The 13,484-nt window shown below is 54.5% G+C and overlaps 1 protein-coding gene across 2 annotated transcripts; it reads right to left on the bottom strand.

Annotated features, from left to right (window-relative positions):
* Positions 1–8,818: 8,818 nt before the first annotated feature.
* Positions 8,819–13,199, bottom strand: ZIC2 (Zic family member 2). Of its 2 annotated transcripts, XM_044429054.1 has the most exons (5): positions 12,561–13,199; positions 12,125–12,494; positions 9,649–9,812; positions 8,992–9,148; positions 8,819–8,865 (listed from the first exon to the last, which is right to left on the bottom strand). In XM_044429054.1, the coding sequence occupies exons 1-5, from the start codon at positions 13,197–13,199 to the stop codon at positions 8,819–8,821; spliced, it is 1,377 nt and encodes a 458-aa protein (XP_044284989.1). The 2 variants fall into 2 exon arrangements, with proteins under 2 accessions (XP_044284989.1, XP_044284988.1); XM_044429053.1 differs by having other exon boundaries at positions 8,819–9,148; positions 12,125–13,199.
* Positions 13,200–13,484: the final 285 nt, after the last annotated feature.

Genomic DNA, 13,484 nt, shown 5'->3' on the forward strand with positions numbered 1-13,484 from the left:
TGGGACATCCAAAGCAAAATTGAAGTGGACTGAGCTGCCCATGTTCATAAACATGTTTCCAATTGTGGATGAAAGGTGGATGTCCAGACCTAAATGCTTCTGCAAGCAAATCTATTCCAAGCAAATCTATTCCTTATGCTTTTCCTTTCTTTGTCCTAACAACCTTTAGATCCTCCAGGCAAATGTTGCACCAGCCCACTGAGAGCTTGGGTGACCCTGGTTCCTAAATGTGTTTATGTCCCAGGAGCACATAAAGCTGCCTTACCCTGGGGCAGGCCCTTGGTTCCTCTGACCTAGCTTTGTCTACACTGACCACCAGGGGCTCTCCGGAGTTCTTTCCAGCCCAACCCAGAATTGCCAGGGATCCAGCTGGTGACTTGGTGCATGCAGAGCAGGTGGTTCCACCTGCTCTACCCAAAAGCCCAAACTAGGGAAGGAATCTGGTGACCCCTGCCGCGGCTTGCTGGTTTGAGTGATGGGGCTGCTTGTCCTGTTCCCTCCCAGTCTTGAAGGAGCATCCTGGAGGGTGTGATCACCACACAGCCTTGTCAAGGTGTGCAGGAAATCTTGGTGGTGGGCAGAGGAAGAGCAGGAGGAAGCATGGGGAGAAAGGAGGAGGTATGGGGAGAGAGAAAGTCAAGGCCAATTAAAATCTGCAAGTTGCTCTTATTAGTATTCATGACACACCGGCTTTTCTGTTTATCTTTCTCAGTGGATCAATATCTCACTCGGCCCTAATGGGGCCCTGCCTGGGGGTGACCTTTCACTTTCCCCCCTCCTCATCCCATCCCTACTCCTTCTGGGCCTTCATCTCTCCACCATCCCACCCCACGGATGAGGGAAGGAAAGGCGGAAAGATGGATCACTGCAAAGGGGTGTCCCCTAAGCGGCTGTCCTCCTTGCCACCACCAGCTTCTGCCCGGAAAGCTGGTGGCCTGTGCTTGGGATGCACCGTCACAGCAGCCCGGCACTGCAAGAGAAGGCGGCTTCCCCTGCAGGGCTGGCGTCCACGCCTGAAACCCCTCGAAGCAGCCTCTCTGATAGCCCAGGGCTATCTCGGGCTGCTCAACTGCCACTTCCAGCTGACAGGTCTTGGGAGTTGCCATCCAACATGCATGGAGGGCACCAGGTTGGGGAGGAAGTGTTATTGTGATCCCTGCTAGAAGCAATACCACGCGGTATTTCGGGCCGGAGGGTGGAGGTGGAGGCCTTGCTCAAGAGCGGGAGGAGGAGGGAGTCTCGCGGGTCCCTTGTGGAAAGGCTGGGCGGATTATATCTACGTGGTCCAGAAAGGGGCAGCGCAGGATGCCGTGCATGCAGCCCAGAGTCTCAGGGGCACCGGGGAGCGCAGGTTTCCAACTCCCAGTCATCCTCATGCGGCGGAAGGAGAGCCGCTCCCTCTCAACCTTGCCTTCCTCCCAGGGTTGTTGTGAAAAGAACATGCGAGGCACACCCCACACTTCCTTGGGGGGAAGCAGGCGTGGGATAGTCACAGGGTTAGCAACAGGGTCAGCGGCGCCCAAGCCTAGAGTGAGGGGAAAGGGCACGATCGCCGCCGCTCCACACAGATCACATTTTTATGCTTGTTTCTGTGTCCTCCCCGTGCAGAAAGCAGAAAGCACAAGCGTCTGTCTGTCTCTCTGTCCACGAGAAAGATTATTGCAACATCGATCGATAGCCCACCCTCTAATATATAAGGTTATGGTTTCATCTCCCGCCCCCCCCGCCCCCCCTTTTTAATACCCATTAATAGCTCGATCGCGAGCATACGGGGCGAATGCGAACCCCGGCTGGGTCTGCGGGAGACCGCCCGACCTGGGCTTCCCGGCGCGAGTGCGCAGACGATCAGCAGCGGGGCTGTCTCCGGAGCCGCGGCTGGGCGGATTGAAAATGCGGCCGGCTGGGCAGGGGCGGGATGGCCGGCCGCTGGCGCGGAGCAGGCGGAGAAGAACCGGCCCGGTTCCGCGGCAAGCGCTCTTCCAGAGGAAGTCAAGGGGCCAGTGCGTCTTCTTTGGGCGGAATGCTTTTCCTCCCCAGACTTGGGCAGCCTTTGAAGTGACGCGGGTGGACTGTCCTTCCCCTCCCCTCCTTTTCTTTCCCTCTCCACCCAAGCGCTTAGGGGAGGGGAAAGAAAAACGCTGGTGCTTTGGATGCAGCTCTTGGCCTGAGCAGACAAAGCCTGTCAGAAAGGCTCCTCTGATCCATGTTTACTCGGAAGCAAGGAACTGCCACTGTTCTGAAACGGAGTTGCCCCCAAGGGCGCACGGGACGGCAGTCTTCGAGGAGAAATGGCTCCAAGTCCTCCACCGCTTTCCTCTGACAGCTCCCGCAAGGAAGGATTCCGCAAAACCAAAGGTGTCCCGTCCCCCGTCCCCCACGGTGTATCTTACCTCCTCTGGTTAAGTCCCTTTCCTCCACACCCGGAACTGTGTTCTGTAGAAACCAGCTCACCCGTTTACTTAAGCTTAGATAGATTTCACCCTAACTAGGGGACCTTTCGCGGTAAAATCAGATCCAGCCAAGGCCGCGCTCCTTCTTTCCAAGTGTGTCCTAGGCACTGATACACAACGAAACCACTTTCCAAAGAAGCTCATGGCAGCCTTAGGTATCCTCAGAGAGTGTCTGAAAGCTCTGAGGAAGTGGGCTCCATCCCTCCTTTCTCCTCCAATTTTGCTATTAATTCCCTGGGCAGTTGCAGGAGAATGGCCGGGAGGGTGGCCTGCGCCGCAGGATTTGGTCCTTACATCCTGGCGAATTGAGCCCTTTCCACGAAGAAGCTTGCCGGAGGCGCCCGTGCAGGTGTAAGCGTGTTTGAGGTATTTTCCTTTTGCTACGAAGTGAAGTAATCTATCGGGCATACAGTTACTGTTAAAAGTAAACTGCATTCAATTCAATGGGATTTAATTCTGAGTCAGCATGTGCACGATTGCAAGGTGATAAGGAAGCAGCTGAGCCTTGCTGGATACTGTCCAACAGAACCTCTGGCCCACCTTGCGTGAATAGACTTGCATTTCTTTCTCCTTTCCCTGAGCGTACGAGCAGAAGGCAACCTTCCTCTAAGCAATAGTGGGGAACAGACAATTAAAAAGCCTCCGTGTTCTCAAATCTAACGCATTTCGTTGGAGTTTGTTCGGCTCTGTGGTGCCTCTTCCTTCAAAACCCCCTGAAGGGAAAGGGACATAACCTAGCCAAACTGAGCACTTCGAATCCCATTGATTGCAATGGAGCACACGCTAGAAACGAGCACAACCTGACCCACTGCAATCCACCGGCCTTATAAATGCATAATTTTAGGTGGGTCGATCGCACCGTTTCAATACAGGGTTGCCCTCGGAGAATCCCTCCGTGTGGCCAGCTCAGAGCGAGCAAAAGGGCCCAACGGCGACACAGCTACCAATATAAGGCCAGAGCTGGCCGAACCTCGTGCCCTCCAGACGTGTTGGGTCGCAACACCTGGCTAAGCGGGGGATGCTGGGCACTGGAGTCCAACCAGTGCCCCTGGTTTGAGAAGGGCTGACTTCTAGGACCTGGGCTTCTTCTGACTGCTTTACAGGGAGTAGCAGTTCACAGACTACTTCCCCTTAAATGCGCCTAAGAAGGAGCCGGAAATCGGTTGCTTCTGCGGACACGTTATTTCAACGGATTATCACGCGTAGTCGATGGGCTGTGACCAAGCTTTCTGGGCACAGAGGGGCTTACTTCAAAGAAGCGGGCGGAGGGTTGCCCTGTTAAGAACCTGAGCCTGGATTTCAGGTATCTGAAACTGAGCTGCAGGGAGCCGGGTAAGAATGTGGGAGTTGCTTCCAGTCCGATCAGGCTGCTTCTAGTGAAGTCCAAGACTGCGTCTTCCTTGCACGCTTCCTTGGAAATTTGAAACAAAGACAACACATGCTTTACTCCTTTCTGGTTCGATGCTGCTACCTTTCTACACGCCTGGGGATATCAGAGGTTTCGAAGTGGCGCTGCCAGTGCAATGAGACAAAAATGTCACAGGGTGCAGGGTACCTCCCCTCCCAGGAGAGGAATCGCTTCAGCCAAGCACTCATCCCTAGGTTGTCAGCGGCGTTGTGGAGACGGGAATGAGTCTCTCTGGCTCGGTCTGGAAAGACAGGATTGGAAAGGCGGTCGCGGCAGACCCGCGCGCCCCCTTCTCGTGCTTATACTGGCTCCCCTTTCCAGACGAAAACACAGCCGCGGTGTGCGTGCGTACTACCACGTCGCTTAACACTACGGGGCTTTTAGTCCTGCCGCCGCACAATGCTACTGCTCCGGCCAGGTAATAGTTGAACGCCGTGTCTACTCGCTGTCAGTGCGGCTGTCACCAATCCTAAAAGAATCAGAGAGGAGGAAATGTAGACAAAATTGAGTCAAATCTGAAACACCCAGGCGAGTAGGTGAGGCTAGGGGGAACCGGCCTGGGAGAACGTGGTCTGGTGGAAACCGAGCGGGGAGAGTGCACTGCCTTATCGGGGCGTTTCTGCGATCCCTGCCTGCCCGGGGGCCTCGATCCGCTGCGACGTGAAAACACTAGTCGAACCAGATGGCCTTGGACGTCTCGCTGGAAATGAGCTCCGCCGAGTTCACTGGGCCTTACTCCGGGGCAACTGCACCGTGTGGCACGCACAGATACGCCAGGGCTACCGATCCCACGGGTTTGGGATCACACCTGCATGCATAGAAAAGTCCCAGAGCTGGAGACCGGCAAGGGCCGCTGCATCGCTGCAGAAGGGGCCTCCTGCCCCGCACCGCGCGTGGTGACGTCCCAGACCTTCCCTTCTGCCTCGCTTCATGCGGGAGAAGTGAGCATCACAGGACGGTTTGCCGTCCGCACTGTCACGTCTCCACATCTGCTCGACACGTCTGTGCCTACGTCGTCCGGACGGAGGTTTCCGCCGAGGACCTCGAGTCCTTACTGGGATAAGGAAAAAGGGGGTGCCGACCGCAGCCAAGGCCAGCTCAAGCTCAAGTTCAAGTTCACAGCTCGTCCAGGGGAACAGGGCGGGTGGGGGGAAGGGGGCGAGAGTCCCTCCCCTCCTCAGGGCTTGAATGGAAGAGAAGGCGTCTGCTATGAGGCGACCGGGAAGCGCGCGGGCCACTTGGCTAAAAGCGCTGCGCTGGAGCAGGAGCTGCCCTGGGTGGCCGCGGTGCGCTGCCGCCTGCCAGCCTTCGCAGAAGCGCGGCCCCTGAACCGAGCTCAGGGAAGAAGCTCCGGGCGAGGCGAGTGCGCTTCCCGCGCTGGGGCTGGCGAGGGGGACGCGCAGCCCGGCTTTGGCTGGCCTGCGCCGCGGTCGGGAGCGGCTCCCTCGGGAGAGGAGCGCTAACTCGCGCAGGCCGGCGCGCTGCCTGGCCGGGGGGCCCGGGGGGCGCCGCGCCCCAGGAGGAGCCAGGAGCTGGGCCCGGGCGTCGCTCCGTCCTTCAGGGCTCGGGCTCTGGCCCTGGCCCTGGCAGGCGGTCCTCCCGCCCCACACGAGTGCAGTAGCCCAACGGTCCTCAGGAAGGAGGCCCGCTCGGAAGGCGGATCTCACGCAGGCGCCAGCTGCACCCCACGCTGGAGCTGGGCTCCGCGGAAGGGCCGAGGGGACTTTTCCAGCGGTCCGGCTCCCCAGCCAAGACACCCCCATTTCCAGGGAATCTTGGTTCCCTGACCGGCCCCTGTTTCAGTTGGCCAGGCAGAGCGCGATGCCTCCAAGGGATCCGCGTTCCGTGCTAATTCTTTCAATATAAAGTTGGGCTTGCATTTACCCCCCCCCTCCTTTTGGCCTAATATTATTAAGGGAGGAAAATGAGATTTTAACACCATTTGATTACTGCAGGGTTTTTACATTATGCGGCAGCGAATGAACGGACGGACGGGCGACCTGGAAGGAGCAGAGCGGGCTCCAGAGGAAGCAGCCTGCCAGGTCTGTTTGGACCAGCAAACGAGCAAAGCGAAGCAAAGCAAAACAAAAACCTGGGCAGCGGCAGGGCAGGCTTGTCGCGGGGGTGAAGCGGGGCGGGATGTCGCCTCCCTTCCCTCTTCCAGGCATTTCTTCATCACCCCTGCAGGGCAAGGCTTGCCCACACCTGGACTCGCTGCACGTTTACTCGGAGTAAGTTCCACCAAGCCGAAGGAGTCTTGATCCCTGTCCCCACTCCGAGCATTTGCTGCTCAAGACTCCTCTGTTTCCGGCCATCGCTGGTTACTGTTGTGAACATAATTCCGGGGAGGCGGGTTGGATGGAATACAAGAAAAACAAGCGGCGGTGCTGGAGAGAAAAATGTATCTTTTGCGAGGTTTTTGGCCGGCGTTCTGGTGCTTTAGCAGTATGCCAGGAGCACACTTCTGTGGGACTTGGAAAGGAGTCGGGAATGTTTGCCTCTTTTTGGTGCCCAGGTGGCTGCATTCGATGCTGGGCAAAGGCCAGCCTTTCGAAGGTTTTCAGCCTGGCAGCGCCGTTCCAGATCCTGATTCCTAGAAATCTGTCTTTAAAAATCAAGCTTGTTGAAGCTCTGTTTGAGGATTCAGCTCAAAGGGATGGAATGGTCGACGACATTAAACCCTAGTTTAGCTTTGTAAAAGCTAATTTAGATCTTTCTTTTTAAAAAGAAACAAAACATACAAAAAAGCTCCACTCTATGTATTTCCATTCATGTAAAATATGATACTGCAGTTTGAACCACTTGGTAAGTTGGGGTGGAGTGAGTGGAAAGAGGTTCTTTTAACAAGAGCACACTCCCTAGGCTTTCTGTGTGCTTCGCAGCTTTAGCACATCTTCTGACAACAAACTCAAGTTTGCACTTTATTTTACCTAAGATTAAAAAATAAACCAACACTTTCTTTAGCCTGCCTTATCACGCATCCTTCAACACACAACTTCATATCTGGGAATAATACATTTTAATAGAGAACTTTAAATTTAAAATGCATAAAAATAAATTATGGCAGTTCAAAGCATAGAAAATATGCTTCAGACTCTGGAGGAGCTTTATGAAGAAGCATCAAGCATTTCTTTTTTTCTTTTTTAAAGAAACCAGCATACAAATAGTGCTGATTTCTGCAAAAACATTACAATGCAGTCTAAATAGCAGTGCAGGAAAAAAATAACTACCAAGTGGTCTTTTTAGAGAGCAAAAATTTTTAAGCTTAAGTGTTTTGAAAAAATCAAGGGACTGATAATACAGATATTGAGAGTTTGGAAGGGCATAAAACTGAAATGAGTACAACAGCTGAAAGATCTGAGCCAGCAAAAGTTGTAAACAGTTCTAACCTCCATTCGATTTCAACAGGAGAGATGTGAAATACATTACATAACACTTGCACTGAAAAGTCTCTTTACAAACCTAGGACAGAATCCAAGGCCCTTTTCAGTGTAATCCTGGGTAGTAAGAACCACTGTGTTCTGTGAGGCTTACTCCCAGGTAAGTGTGTACAGGGTTGCAGTCTAAATAGATAATGGGTTCTGCAAATCCATTCTATATTAAAATATGATTTTTAATAGTTTAAAAAACTAATAAATAACATTTGAATAATTTGTACAGTCATAAGGTTTTCATTGTGTACACACACACACACAAACACAAACACACACAGGCATGCTAGAGTGAATCTGACATTTTCCTCTGATGGAAAACCCATGTAAGAAAGCCTTGACATAGCAAGAAAGGCGAATAGAAGAAGGGATTAACTATCATTGACTGCAGTTTCAACACATTTTATTATATTTCTGTATGCATTACTCTCAAAAACATATCACAAGAAATAATGAAACCACATAAACCTTCAAATAAAAAAATTCTGAAACAGTTTATGCTCACAATTGTACATATTTATAGTTAAGAAACATTCTTTATAAATACTGTTTCCTCTGTAGCAAGTTAATACCATAATTTAATTACAAATGGATAAATATGGCAACAGGTATTTACACAAGGAGGGTGTTATTACAGAGAAAGAAAAAAAGAAAAAAATCTAGCGCACTACGTTTTACTCCCGCTCCCCCCTCCCCACAAACTTCCAAACAGGAACTAACAAATCGAACTTGCAAAAAGCACTAAAACATCACATGTAAACCCAGCTAACAGAAAATACATTCACAAGCATTGGAAGAGGGGGAGGAATTATCTGGATGTTGAAGAACAGCATGGAGACTTTGGCACATTTTTAAAAAATCTTTCCAGTCTATAGTTGAATGAAGTTTACAATCAAAGTTGCCTCTTTTAAAAAGGAACACAATATTCAATACCACAATTACAAAAGAAACCATTTGCTTCCACTTTACTTTCCCCACTCCCCTTTTAAAATGGGTGAATTAGAGAAAGAGAGAGAGGGGGACAGAAGAAGGGGAGTGAGAATGGGAGGCAGAGAGTGCATCAGTTCCGGGCAAGGAAGAAATGCATGAAAAGAAAGAAAGAAAAAACCAACCTATAGTTCACAGAGTGGATCAATTTCTATACATCAAGAAAACGTGGGTTACCACCTTGGCTTCCTCTGTGTGCACGCAGAGTCCGAGGGATGAAGGCTGCGGGTGGACTTGTCCCTCAGGAGGCCTGATCTTTTGTTCCCGAGGCGCTGCTGGCATGTTTCACCGGGCTCTGGAGGCAGTGGCTTGCGGGTCCAGTGGGGGGGGGGTGCATCTTGGCGGGAGGAAACCATTGGCTCTTTTTAATCCTTTCTTCTTCTTTTAAAAAAAGAGATCTTTATTCGCCCTTTCTCCCTCCCTCTCTCGCTGCTTCAAGAGGTCTGGATCCAAACAACAGCAACCGCGCGAGAGGAGAGAGGACGCGCGCCAAGCAGCCCCGGCCGCGGCCTGGGGAGAGCAGCGAGGGCGGCCAGTCCCACTCAGACGTACCACTCGTTGAAGTTGGAGGTGAGGCCACTGTGGCCGGAGCCGCCCCCGCCGCCGCCGCCGCCGCCGCCGCTCCCTCCCGAGCTCGAGCTCGTGCTGCTGCCCGTGCCCGCGCTGCCGCTCCGGTGCGCCACCGATGCGGCTGCGGCGGCGGCGGCAGCGGCTGCAGCGGCGGCAGCGGCTGCCGCTGCGGGAGACAAGTTGGTGCTGGCCGCGCTTTGGGTCTCTCCGCTGGGGGACACCAGGCCGGGCGGGGTGGAGGACTCGTAGCCCGAGCTGGCAGCTGGCGAGGACTCGGAGCCTTGCGGAGAAGATTCATGGACCTGCCGGGCAGAGGTAAACAAAGCGGACGCATTAACTTCCACGAAAAGATGGGGGCGTCACACAGGCAGACCTCAGGGCGTGACTCTGACTCCCACCCCATCTTCTTCCCTCAAGGGTGAGGCTTCAACCCCACCCCCACGGCCAATGCAGCAGGCATACTGGTTTCCGCTCCCTAGGACTGAAGTCCTGCAAAAGTGAGGTTACTCCAGTCCTGCTCGAGGCACTGGGGTACGCAAGCAGGTTGACTTGCATGGTTACAAACCAAGGGATTTTTTCCTCTCCCCCCCCCCCATCTCACATTTGAAACATCCTTCTTTTCCAGGAGTAAGTGGCACCCAGTTTAGTGGGATTTGCTTGCCCGTAAAGGTGCAGCCTATGGCTACAAAAGCAAGGTCACTCTTGTGTGTTACTCAGTTCTCTTGTGGTTTTCATACAGCCAGCTGAATTTAAGCATCTTCTTCCAGGCCCAGTGCCACCTCCGCTTGCTTCGTTGGATTACCTTCATGTGTTTCCGCAGGGAGCTGGGGTGGGTGTAGGATTTGTCGCACAACTTGCACAAATAGGGCTTGTCCGAAGTGTGGACATGCATGTGCTTCTTCCTGTCGCTGCTGTTGGCAAAGCGTCTGTCACAGCCTTCGAATTCACACTGGAAGGGCTTCTCTCCTGCAGGAAGAAAGCCAATCTGGTGTAAGCTCAAATACAAAAAGGAAAAAACACCCATCCAGCTTTGATTCCAATCAGTTTATCTAAAGCAACATTTCTCAAGAACTAAAATAAATGAGGAGAATGAAAGATCATGGAAGAAACAGAAAATCTCTGATTTATTTGTTCAGCTAAAGGAAAGAATGATCCCGCTGGAGACCTCGTGTCATTTCACTAACACTCATTATTTAAATGTATTTATTTGAAACTTCTACAAAATGCCTATAAAACTTATGATAAGGAAGTAAACAGCCTTCAACATTGCAGCTCTTTAAAAAACTGCTAATACAAGCCAACCAGCAATTTCAGAAAGTCACTGGTTTTAGTAACACGTATGTAGGGACCACCCTGTGCAGTCAACCTGTAACTATTGTTTTGAAAACAATTTCAGGCAGCATCAAGAGGGGGATGCTTCCTATTCGGGCTGCGACGCCTGTTGCAGGATTTATATTTCTTCCGTTTTGTTTCAACGGGTCTTAGAAGAAAAATCTGCTCACCAGGCCAAAGCTTTCTTCATCTTGTTTTAAAAAACAATCCAGCACGAATACCTTGTTAAACCCCAGAAACAAATGGCTCAATGTCTGAAAGCACGCTGCATTTTTCTCCCCCTTTTATGTAAGACTGGAAATAATTCCCAGATATCCGCTGGGAATGCGGTCTGTGTGTTGTGGGGGGGGGGTGTTAGGTGGAGGGAGAGAGAACCAAAGAAAACACATGCAAAATCCTGCTTGGCGTTTTCCTGGAGCTGCTTCACCCTGTGAGCCAGATTTCTGATTAATTTGTAGGTGTGAGAACTCCAGCCACCACCACAGCCGGATCCTCCGCCCTCCCCCTCAAAATCGGAGGTGGGAGAGAAGCGCAATTTTACGTGAAATTCCATTAGCACTTAAATTGTTTCTTAAAGACATCCACTCAGACCCCAATCGCGGGCATCTCCATGCAAATCAACATCACGGATTTGTTAAACCTTGTTAAAGCCCGTCTCGCACCTAAGCCCGTTCTTAACACTTGCATAACACAACGAGGAAGGCCCACAGAGCTTTCCTCCTGAGTCAATATTGATGTCCAGAAATCGCTCAAATATTTGGTTGCCTTTTTCGGGGCCGGGTGGAGGAGGGATGCAGAGAAAGCGATGTCGTGCATTTCTACCCGTTATTTAAGAGCTAGGGAAAACGCGTCTGCTTGCTGCCTCTGCCGGGACTCCCCCACGCGATCTGGCACCGGCTCTTCTCCGCACATTAGCTCTTATTTAAGGTGGGGTGAGGAGAAGCGGAAATCCTATGCCTGGACATTTGTCAGTCTTAGACCCTCTGTTCCTTATTACGTAATTTTAATAAACTCGTGCAAAACCACCTTCAGATGCCCCAGAACACTTTTGGAAATTAGAAAATTTTATGGCCCTGCCTCACCCCACTTAAACTTAATGGGAAGCAGCCTCTGTACAGCGGCCCTGAAGGGGAAGGGGGGGCGGAGAGAAGCAAGAAGGGGTGCCTGTTCTAGAACAGAGTTATTCTAAACCAGGAGAGTAGAAAATGCACCCCTACTTTATATCTATTCAGCACAGTTATAACACAACATATTCGTGGCTTCCTTAGCTGCTCTTTTATTTATCCACTTTCTGAAAATTCGACTACTGCCTTTGTTTCAGTGAAACCTCAGACCTGATCGTATTTGTTTGGAAGTGAATCCGGTGGATTTCAAAGGAAAAATTTGAATTTTAGAGGTGCATGGAAGTAGTTCCCACTAAAAGCGACGGGGTCGCTTTTGTTCTGTTCGCTCCGAGTGTCCGGGACCACGACGCGGGCTTTGCCCTGAGCGCGGCGCTTCGGCCGAGCCTTTCTGGTGGCGGGTTAGCTTGCGCTGGTTCGCTCGAAAAGGCAGCACCTTGACCCTCAGCAGAATTGCGTGGAGCTCTCTTTTGTTCCCATGCGGGCGCCCACAGGAGCCCTGCAATGGCCCCGCAAGATCGGTGCGCACATTCACGACAAATCTGTTTTCTGCTGCGGTCTTGCGAGCAGCGCGCCCTTCAAAGGGCTGCGCAGGACAGAGAAGCGCGGCGCAAGCAGGTGCCTGAGCGCCGCACGCACCGACTGAGAGGCGGGAAAGGCTCTCTCGGCTTCGCCTTTGTAGCAAAAGCAAAGGAAGCGGCAGGTCGCCGCCTTTTCTTTTGCCCGCGGCCAGGTCTCGCCAGCGCCGCGGTCCCCTGCCCGCCTGCCTCTCCTCCCTCCGCTGCGCTGCCCTCCCCGGCCAGGCTCGCCGCCGCCCGCACTGACCTGTGTGCGTCCTTTTGTGGATCTTGAGGTTCTCGGAGCGGGCGAAGACCTTGCCGCACCCCGGGAACGGGCAGGGGAAGGGCTTCTCGCCCGTGTGCACGCGGATGTGGTTGACCAGCTTGTACTTGGCCTTGAAGGGCTTCCCCTCGCGCGGGCACTCCTCCCAGAAGCAGACGTGGTTGCTCTGCTCGGGCCCCCCGACGTGCTCCACCGAGACGTGGGTGACCAGCTCGTGCATGGTGCTGAAAGTTTTGTTGCAGCTCTTCTTGGGGCTGCTGAGCTGCTCCGGGTCGATCCACTTGCAGATGAGCTCCTGCTTGATGCACTGCTGCCGCATGTAGCGGAAGAAGGCGCCGGGGTGGTGGTGGTGGTGGTGGTGGTGGTGGGCGTGCGGGTGGGCGTGCGGGTGGTGGGCATGGTGCGCCGCCATGTTCATGCCCATGTTCATGTTCATCGGGCCGTACTGCCCGTGCAGCTGGGCCGCGGCATAGGGGTCCGTCCTGGGGCTCGCCACCTGGCGGTACTGGTCCGAGCGGCCGAAGACCTCCCCGGGCAAGCCCAGGCGCATCTGCCCGTTGAGCACGTTGGGCGAGCCGGGCGCGCCGTGCTGCTCGCCGATGCCCGGGAAGAGCAGGTGGCCCTGCGCCTCCGCATGCGGGTGGTGCAGGCTGCCGGTGGCCGCGGCCGCCGCCGCCGCCGCGCCGAAGAGCCCGTGCTGTCCTCCGCCGGCCGCCGCCGCCGCCGCCGCCTCCCCGAAGCCCCGGCTCCGAAAGAGGAAGTCCCGCGGCGAGTTGAAGGGCGGCCCCGAGTAGGAGCCCACATGGGCGGCGTGCGGGTACGCGGGCGCCTGCGAGCTGAAGGCCGAGCCCTGGCCCGGCGAGAGCTCGTGCGCCGCCGCCGCCGCCGCCGCCGCGTTGAGCTTGAAGGCGCCCAGGTGCGCCGCCGCCGCCGCGTCCACGAAGCTGTTCTGCAGGCTCAGCTCGCGCTCCTGCATCTCCGCCGCCGACGGGGGCGGGTGCCGGGCGAACGTGCCCACGCCCAGCGCCGGGAACTGCGGCCCCGCGTCCAGCAGCATGCCGCCCGCGGCCCCCTCCGAGGCCCGGCGCGGCCGCGGCCGCGGGCGAGGGCGAGGGCGAGGGCGGCGCGGAAGGCGGCGGCGGCGGCGGCGGCCAAGAGGGACGAGCCGCGCCGCCGAGGAGCAGCAGGCGAAGGCGGAGAGTCCGCGCGCAGGCGGCGACCCGAGGGCTATTAAAGCGGCCGGGCCGGGGGCGGGTGGGCAGGCGGGAAGGGCAGTTCCGAGCAGGCAGCGCGGCGCGGGGCGGCGGCAGCAGGCGCGGAGGGGAGAGCGGAGGGGGCCGCG

Source organism: Varanus komodoensis, unplaced genomic scaffold (assembly GCF_004798865.1).
Source record: "Varanus komodoensis strain SLA01 unplaced genomic scaffold, ASM479886v1 scaffold2, whole genome shotgun sequence".
Classification (NCBI taxonomy): Eukaryota; Metazoa; Chordata; class Lepidosauria; order Squamata; family Varanidae; genus Varanus; species Varanus komodoensis.